Source organism: Verticillium alfalfae, genomic scaffold, assembly GCF_000150825.1.
Source record: "Verticillium alfalfae VaMs.102 supercont1.4 genomic scaffold, whole genome shotgun sequence".
Lineage (NCBI taxonomy): Eukaryota > Fungi > Ascomycota > Sordariomycetes > Glomerellales > Plectosphaerellaceae > Verticillium > Verticillium alfalfae.
In genome coordinates, this window is record NW_003315035.1 from 577,097 (window position 1) to 586,331 (window position 9,235).

General features: G+C 57.3%; 4 protein-coding genes across 4 annotated transcripts in view; 2 read left to right on the forward strand and 2 right to left on the reverse strand.

Moving 5' to 3' along the window:
- The window catches only part of VDBG_03593 (serine hydroxymethyltransferase), a gene marked incomplete at both ends in the record, with an annotated part of 1,681 nt that extends 1,290 nt beyond the window's left edge, over positions 1–391 (reverse strand). The window contains 3 exons of the mRNA XM_003005594.1: positions 18–159; positions 227–277; positions 344–391. Of these exons, the coding sequence (XP_003005640.1) occupies positions 18–159; positions 227–277; positions 344–391 (241 nt within the window). The remainder of the gene's footprint in view (positions 1–17; positions 160–226; positions 278–343) is intronic.
- Positions 392–2,478: 2,087 nt separating this feature from the next.
- On the forward strand, positions 2,479–4,154 carry VDBG_03594 (vacuolar protease A; the record flags this gene model as incomplete). Its single annotated transcript, XM_003005595.1, has 4 exons — positions 2,479–2,714; positions 2,785–2,938; positions 2,993–3,450; positions 3,492–4,154. The coding sequence occupies 4 exons, from the start codon at positions 2,619–2,621 to the stop codon at positions 3,933–3,935; spliced, it is 1,152 nt and encodes a 383-aa protein (XP_003005641.1).
- Positions 4,155–5,409: 1,255 nt separating this feature from the next.
- Positions 5,410–8,145, forward strand: VDBG_03595 (conserved hypothetical protein; the record flags this gene model as incomplete). Its single annotated transcript, XM_003005596.1, has 1 exon — positions 5,410–8,145. One exon carries the CDS (start codon positions 5,410–5,412, stop codon positions 8,143–8,145), a length of 2,736 nt encoding a protein of 911 aa, XP_003005642.1.
- A 688-nt stretch (positions 8,146–8,833) lies between these two features.
- VDBG_03596 (conserved hypothetical protein) overlaps positions 8,834–9,235 on the reverse strand; it is a gene marked incomplete at both ends in the record, with an annotated part of 2,461 nt that continues 2,059 nt past the window's right edge. Inside the window, one exon of the mRNA XM_003005597.1 lies at positions 8,834–9,228. Within this exon, the coding sequence (XP_003005643.1) occupies positions 8,834–9,228 (395 nt within the window). The remainder of the gene's footprint in view (positions 9,229–9,235) is intronic.

The following is a 9,235-nucleotide window of genomic DNA, read 5'->3' on the forward strand; positions in this document are numbered from 1 at the left end:
GTCGATGTGCTGGTTACCGCCGTAGTAGCGGGCACCGGGGTAGCCCTCAGAGTACTTGTTGGACATGGGGGAGCCGAGGGCATCGAAGACGGCGCGGGACGTGACGTTCTCGGAGGCGATGAGGATGATGGACTCGCGCTGGCGCTGAATCTCGTCCTTCTGTAGAGGGGAAGCTCTGTCAGTGTTGTGTCTTATCGAAGAGGGCGGGCTGCGTTGTCGATCGTACCATGATGGCGGCGACCTCGGGGTCAGTCTCAATGAGAGACTTCTCGAGCATCTATCGGTGAGTCAGTATGAGTGTCTCGACAAATTGGCATTGGCGTTCAGATCCAGGTAGACGTACCTCCTTGTGGGAGTTGCTGAGAGCGTAGGTTGAGCCATTGGCAGCCATTGTGAAGGTATGGTAGTGGGATGGAGGGGTCGGGAGGAAGATGGTCTTGAAGACTTGGGTTTAGGAAGGGTTTCACGGGACCCTGAAGAAGCTTTATAGACCAAGAAGGAGGGGCGAGAGGCTGGCGGGCGAACGAGGGAGAAAAAATTCACTGGATCGGAGGGTGTAGGAGAGTCGAACGCACGAAGAGGGGAGGGTGGGGTAGCGAGGGGCACTGAGTGATTGGCGGGGTCCTAGTGGGGTGACTCGCTAGCACGGCGAGCACCCTCCGATCGCGTCCTCCTGGGCGACTCGGTGAACCCAACGTTTTGGTCGGTGAGTCATCAAGGTGCTCGCTCGAAGCAATCGACGAGCGATCTCAATGGAACGGACGTCGAGGCCATAATTCAGGATATTTTGTTCGTACTCCAGGGCCATCCGCAGTTGTGCAAAGCAAGCGTGCGGGGCTCGAAGAGCTCTGGCTTCAGAGTGATGGGCCACTGTGACTGGCTGAGCTTCGGGTTGGCACTTTCTTCCATTGCCCAGCCGTCCTTGAAGCAAATTCCCTCGACCACCGAATTTGACAATATGTAGCGCATGTACTTGTCATGTCTCACTCGCAGTATCGCACACCTACCAAGTCACACAAGAGCAAAGCCATTGGGCGACGATTGCCTCTCCTCATTATGCCGAAACCTTCATTAGCAGCCTATAGGTCGGAGTCGCGAAGCAATGTCCTCTTCTCATATACCCTTCCAATTAGGTGAAACACTAAGATGGCCTACCTACCTTACCTTAGATACCTAGGTACCTCAGGCACGTTGGAACGTTGCCATGACTTGGTGACTGACTGATCATGCAAATTGAACCGCCATGACTGTGCAGTAGGTCCCACTCCTTAGATATCACCCAGTATTGGTTCTACAGACAAAGCGTCAATCTTCCATGGTTGCTCGGAACGGACGTGGGCAATTGACAGTGATCATAAACCCCATGCACTCTCAGCTCCTATTTGATTATCAGGTTACTATCCATAATCCAATCAGCTGCAACACCTCGACACTACTCGATGAGATGGAGTCCACGACCTAGTGTCACGCAAGCCACACCGACCTGTTGTGTCTTGCCACCCCTTCGCGTTGAATTCTGTTTCCTTGCTGAAATTACAACAAGTTGTTGCAAAATAAGATCTTGATGCATGGTACTGGTTGTCCAGGCTTGGAGACTGCCCAGCGGACATGGCCAGGAATCATAGGCCGGTCGTCCCGAATAGAAAACAACTTGCTCACGCCAGCAGCCCAGTCAGCGGGTTTTGGTGCGCTAACCTCAACAAAGCTATGCTTGAATAAGCTCACAATTCCCAAAAGCATCTTGATGGATTTCAATTTGCAAACCCATCTCTACCTTGATGTCAATGACCAGAGGAATTGTGGCACAGCGTCACGCGCTCCTCTTGGCGGCAACGCTGTTACCCCCCAGGCCCGCCCCCAGTCGCCTTCCCCAGCAAGTTAGCACCGCCACCGGGATACCTCGTGAGCGACACTGATGAGACTCCGAACCGGACCTGCGTCATTGCTGTGCTGCAGCCACTCAAGAACGTCACCGTCGCCAGGCACCCACCGGGCCAGCCCCACTGCCAGCCGATACGTATTGCCACAGTGTCACCGTGCCCATTGAGCAATACCCACACTATAAAGGACTGCTTCCTGCTAAACGATTCCCTACTACTCTCTGGTGGGAGCCAGCTGGGTTACTAAAGCTGAAGAAAAGCGAACTATGCAGGAATATACCGGCTTATCGCTCTATGGCTATTAGACTACTTTGCGCAAGCATAGATGCTGAATTATGATTTAAAACTCGATAGGGTGATGCTCACAAGACTCAGAAATCAAGTCACGAAATGGTACTGATTGGTCACGATGACACAGTGCAAACCGGCCTACAAACGGTCTCTAGCCAGTGCGAGCGTTACCCCGGTCACAGCTGTTTTAGCTGCACCCGGCCCAGGCCCAGGCACAACACGCACGCACGCAAGCAAGCGCCACCTCCCCCGGCCCAGCACCTGAGCTCCCTCTCCACCCGCTCGTCCCTCTTGTATCCTGCTTCTTGTGTCATTGTCCACCCGACCCTCTCCTCTCTCCTCCTCTTGACTTCCCATCTTCATCAACCACCACCTCTTCCGACCGATCTCATAATCCACATCCCATCACCTCGTAGGATCCTCGCGCCCATAGCGAGACTGCCTAACATGAAGAGCACTCTTATCGCAGCTGCGCTGCTCGGATCCGCTTCCGCCGAGATCCACAAGCTCAAGCTCAAGAAGGTCCCCATTGAGGAGCAGCTGGTATGTCACTCCCAACCGGCACCATGATGCGACTATGCGCGAGACTAACCTGGGCCTTTCCATCCACCAGACCTCCGTCCCTATCGAGACTCAGGTCCAGCAGCTTGGTCAGAAGTACATGGGTGTGCGCCCCCAGAGCCATGCCGACTACATGTTCAACAGCAAGCCGGTTCAGTCCGATGGCAACCACAATGTGCCCGTGAGCAACTTCATGAACGCTCAGTGTACGTTTCGCAGCCTCCAACCCCTCAACGACCCAATATGCTGACAGGCGCCAGACTTCTCCGAGATCACCATTGGAACCCCCCCTCAGACGTTCAAGGTTGTTCTTGACACCGGCAGCTCCAACCTCTGGGTTCCCTCCCAGCAATGCAGCAGCATTGCGTGCTACCTGCACACCAAGTACGACTCTTCTGACTCGTCCACGTACAAGGCCAACGGCTCCGAGTTTGAGATCCACTACGGCTCCGGCAGCCTGACTGGATTCGTCTCCCAGGACACTGTCACCATTGGTGACATCAAGATCAAGAACCAGGACTTCGCCGAGGCCACTAGCGAGCCCGGCCTGGCCTTTGCCTTTGGTCGCTTCGATGGTATTCTCGGCCTCGGCTACGACACCATCTCGGTCAACAAGATCGTCCCTCCTTTCTACCAGATGGTGAACCAGAAGGCCGTTGACGAGCCCGTCTTTGCCTTCTACCTCGGCGACACCAACGAGCAGGGTGACGAGAGCGAGGTCGTCTTCGGTGGTGTTGATGAGTCCCACTACGAGGGCAGATCACACGATCCTCTCCGCCGCAGGCGTACTGGGAGGTCGACCTCGACTCGATCAGCCTCGGCGATAACACGGCCGAGCTCGACGGCCACGGTGCCATCCTCGACACCGGCACGTCGCTGAACGTCCTCCCCTCGACCCTGGCCGACATGCTCAACAACGAGATTGGCGCCAAGAAGGGTTACAACGGCCAGTGGTCGGTCGAGTGCGACAAGCGCGCCAGCCTGCCCGACATCACCTTCAACCTTGCTGGTTACAACTTCAGCATTTCTGCCTACGACTACATCCTCGAGGTGTCCGGCAGCTGCATCTCGACCTTCCAGGGCATGGACTTCCCCGAGCCCGTGGGCCCCCTCGTCATTCTTGGCGACGCCTTCCTGCGCCGCTGGTACTCTATCTACGACCTCGGCAAGAACACGGTTGGTCTGGCCAAGGCCAAGAAATAAACGGACAGCCGTCTTCATGTAGCCATAGGAACATGCGAATTGATTGAATCCGAGCGTCATTCGACAGCTTGCTGCATCAACAGGGACGAGAGGGGTCGACAGGCTTTCTTATATTTCTGTAGTCAGAGAGAAGATGCGGTTGGAGGACGCGCGGAGAACATGAGCGCTTTTCTTTTGTAGGCATGGACAGGTAGTCTAGTAATATCTCATTGACGCAGCATCTTGCTTGGGACCAGTGGGGAGATTGTAACATTCGTGACAGTCGTGACATTCTGACCCAAATTCCCAGCAGTGCACACAAAATGCGCTCGCACGAGGAATCGAATGCGAAGCATACCTCGGTAGTCTGCGATAATTGTGTAGGCGACCTTCGCTTCGGTAAGGGTGATGAATAGCACGAACTCAGAGTGTTAAGGCTTACGCGTTCTTACTTCAGTTAGAATTGGGCACCACTCTGGCATGCAGTTGATGGCGCTCATCGCCGTCGATTTCCTTCTCGACATGAACTCAGATGCATCATATGTCCACCAGGCACACACCCACACACACACCCACACACACACCCACTCATCGCGTATCATTGAGCCAGTGGGAGCCAATTGTTATTAGGTATCAGGTGCCTGTATAGCTTTTGTAAGTGCACAGCAGACTGAGGCTGAGGACGATGCGCACCTGGATCACGTGGTGTCCCACTGGCCCAGCCGGGATGGGCTTAGCGTGAAGTGCTCTAGCGCGTTATAGGCTTTTGTATGCATGGGGCCCATCAATGGACGGACACAGAGACAAGTCCCTGCCTGGTGTGGAACTGATCCTGGACAGTCAGTCTTCGTACTCCATTCCCGTGTCTAGACGCAATTTGCAACTAAGGCTGGCCTTCTCGTTGGATTCCATCGGTCGACTTGCCCTCTGAATGGTCCTGCACCTTCTTGCATCGATTGCGGTTCATCAGACGCGACTTTTCCGACCGCAAAGGCGAGCCTTGGTGGCCTGTTGCCGTAACGATTGACCACCACTAGACCTTTTGGCGTTCCACCAAACGACCCTTACGACGACGCACTGGCGGCCGCTCGGTGAATGAACCAGAGCGCAGCGCAATTGCCAGCGCGCGCGTCCCCGTCGCGACAAAGTCCAGGCGCACCAAACCACCATCGACGCCCGCCATCGCGAACCACCCCCGTCCGCCATCACAACGAACGGACCCGCCACCACGACCATCATCGCCCGCGCAACCGCAACCGCTACACGACACGCCGATTGATTCTAGGCGCGTCGCCGCCCCCTCTGTCATCGCTTTTCCCCCGTCAAAATGGGCGCAGCCCACGCCATCCTCTTACACCGGCAACGCTGCTCGTCGTCGCCGCTGACGCAGCTCTGACCACATCGGCACCCCGAGTCCGGTCACTCCAACGTCCCCGTCAAGAGAAAACGCGAGGACGACGAGCACATGAAAGGACGACGACGACGACGCCGCTTGATGCCCGATGCCGACATGGACATGGACGATACACAAACCACCAAAAGAATTCAAAGGACCCGCAATCCATCCATTCGTGACTACTTCAAAAGTCCTCACCAGGTACCCGTCATCACCAACTGCACCCACGTCTGGTTCCTGCCTCCTCGGCCCGTATCCGTACTGACTGGACGCTCCTTCCTTTTTTTTTGTAGTTATGACACCACACCTTCCATTCTGCAGCGACCACTGCGCGTCACCGAGACCGAAAACGAGCCCGATGCGAAACGACAAAAGTCTTCCAATGGCGCCGCTGCCGTGACAATCGCCGACAAGGTTGCCCAGGAACAGTACACACTCCTCGATGACCTTGCTGATGATCTGCTCGCGGCGGCTGCTGATCAGCTGGCCGAGCTCGAGTCCTCACGAAACGGCGCCGGTGTAGAGGAGAACCACGCATTTGTTGATGGGCTCGTGCGGTTCAAGAAGAAGGCTCTTGAGCTATTCCGCCGAGAGAAGAACTATCCCCGTGGTGCATCCGACCCCCAACAGAAGATGCAACCCGACGCGGCCACCACCGGCCGCGTGGTCCTGACTCTCTCAGGAAGCGGCCGGCAGCTCTTTTCAAGTCAGCCTCTGCCTGCGCGTGCCCAGCAGGCTATCAATATCAGCGAGACCCTGTCCCGCTCAGTTATGCCTGTCCACGTCTCCTCCGCACGCATACTGCCGAGCCGCCAGACGGAGCGCACCTACACTCTTGGAGAGCTGTTCTCGTCGCCGCGGCCGCTGCCCCCCCTCCAGCCGCCGAAACAGCCGAAACCGCAGGCCAAGGGCAATGTCTTGAACTTCTGCCACCCAGAAATCCCCGCACCGTCCAAGTATCGGACAAATACCTACTTCACCCAGAAGGTCACGGTTGGCCACTTCCTCGATTACAGCAACGCCGCCTCCTCTACCTCGCAGAGCAAGGAGATCAAGCAGAGACAGAGAGCACAGAGTCTAGCAGGACACAAGCCGTCCTCGTCCGAGTTGGAAGTATCCGAGATGGAGAGTCTGTTCAGGGCTGCCTTTTCAAGCTTTGCTCCCTGCAAGGATGACTCGGCTGCCATGGTGCCCGCCAGCCTGGCCGGTCGCATGTACTGGCAGCAAACAGGTCAGCGAACCTTTAACCGCATGGTTGAAGCAGCACTTGAGGAGAACGAGGATGACATGGCAGGTCAGAAGCCTGATGCGACACCGCAGATTATGGATATTGATGAGGAGCTCATCCAAGAGGCGATCGATAACTGGGACGACAAGATTGACCCGGCTCTTGAGATCTGGGGCCCCCAGAAAACTGACGAGGAAAAGGATACGGAGGAGCTCCTCAAAGAAGTGGACGACCTCATTTTCACGCTTGCGTCCTATCAGCGGATTCGCAACACGTCGCTGCCATCTTCGCACAACAAGTATGCCGGGGATCCCAGTGGTGGCGACATGCTCGCGAGCGGCACCGGAGCAAATCCCTCTGAGGAGGAGATTGCAACGTACGAGGCGCTCAAGGCGCAGTTGGGTCTCATCGTCAAGATGCTGCCGCCATTTGCCGTCGCCAAGCTCAACGGTGATCAACTCAATGATCTTCTCGTGAGCACTAACCTGGAAGTCCGCACAGACCAGTACAAGGGCGTCATGGAAGATGAAGGCGCTGCTCAGGCCAGAGCACGCCAGCAACACGGTGCTGCTTCTGCTGCCACCGGCACGGCTCGGCCGTCCGGAGCTCACCGCACGCCCAGCGCTCCGTCGTACAATTATGGCAACAACCAGCCGTACGGCACGCCAACACGGCAAGGGGGCCCTCCGCAGTACTACCGCGGCAACACGCAAACCCCGATCCAGCAGCAGCCGCATCTGGGACGGCCCGCCGCTCCCCACACTATGCCGCATCCGCAATACCGGCAGCAGCCGCCTCCTCAGCAGCCGCCCCAGCAGGGGCAGCAGTTTCCGGACCCAGAATACCTACCCGAACAGTACGCGGCGCAACTGGCCAAGACCCAGACACCGTTTGGTCACCAGAACGTGCCTCAGTACGCGACTCAGCCTCGCCCGCAACAGTACGCGTACAACAATACCGGGCCCCAGGCATCCCCCACAGCTCGCTTCCAGCCGGGCTATGGCCAGACGTACCAGCCCAACCAAGGCGGCTACACCAATGGCGCTCCGAACATGCAGAAACGTATGTCCCCACAAGTTCCGGCGGGCCAGTACAGCCCGTCACCACCGCTCTCGCAACAGCAGCACCATCAACCCCATCCTCAACACATGTCGCACATGCAGCACCAGCAGCCACGAGCACCCTATGGCTCGCCCGCCAATCGTCCACAGTATCCCAACGGCACGCACTCCCCTGGACCAAATGCGCATGTTCAAGGTCGTCCCGCCCCCTACATGAACAGCGTCACCGACCAGAACCAGCAGCGATTGCTTGAACAAGCACGCGCCAGGGCCACCGCCCAGCAGAACAGCAACGTCTTTGGCGACAAGATGCAGCAGGGCGGCATGGCCAACCAAACGAGCTACAACCCCGCTCAGCTCGCCGCGCAGCAGGCCCGTCTCGTCAACAATGTGGCCAACAAGCCGCAGAGCCCCGCGCCGAGACAGGGTCAGAACGGGACGCCGACTATTCCTGCGAGGGTCACGCCTGTGCCGGTGCCTGTCATTCCTGGCGCGCAGCAGCAACAGCAGCAGCAGCAGCAGCAGCAGCAGCAGCAGCAGGGCTAGGAGCAATCGACGTAGATGCCCAGCATCGAGAGGAGGGGCCTTATGTACGGTAAAGCCGTTTGCTTGTGAGGACGGAAGAGAAAAGCAGAAGCAGGACAAACGAAAGTGGGAGATACGTAGCCGTTCGTACCAGGAGGTTTGTAACTTTTGCAACAACAAGGAGAAAAATTCTCAGTCAATGGGAACGAGAATGGATTCGCGGCTCAGCAGTGGCAATATTTCTTCGGCGTTTCGGGCGAGGCGGGGAAGCGAAGGTTATCGAGGGCTGAGACGGATGTGGGAGGGGAAAACGGGGGTGGGGGAGGCGGAGGGCGAGGGCGAGGGCGAGGGGGACAGACATCATAAATCATCGAACGGATGAAGGGAATGGGGAGACAAAGACGGACGGGTTCGGTGAGGAGACTTTTGTCCCCCGCGTTGTATAGAAGTTGTTTGCTTTTTTTCGAGATCCGCCAACACGCCCCCTATCCCCTCCGGCCTAGCTACTTGCTGCCTTCTGCAGTGGGTGGTTTTTGTTTTAATATCAGTATTGCTGTGTAACTCTGCACATGTGTTTATTATCTCGTCTTTCTCATTGTCTTGTGGCAGAGGGGTCAATTTATGGTGACTGTTGTTTTCGGTCAACATGTTTACTCTACTTCTTCGGTACATTCCACTGTACACATAGCTGTACATCGTGCTGTCACACTCACACCCTCATGCCCTGCACGACTCGATGGCGCGACTTTTCGCCCTCCGTCTGGCGCCACTCGACCTCGTCCCGACAGACATAGCGCCAGCTCGCGCGCTCTTCCGCCTGCGCGACCGCGTCGGCCCCAGGCCGCAGCTCCCTGCGATACTCCAGCAGCGCGCCGCCATCGCCGCCGCAGTCCTCGCGCTCCCTCGCGACGAGCTGCACGAAGTCCTGCAGCCGCCCCAGGCGTCCAGAGACGTCGCTCTGCGTAAACGTCGCGACCTCGTCGTCGCTCGGCCAGTAGAGCCAGCGGTCCCGCTGCCCAGCCTCGACGACGGCGCGGCGCAGCGGCGCGACGACGGTCTCGTCGAGAAGGGGCTCGGCGAAGGCGCGGAAGGTGTGGAAGACGCCTGTGAG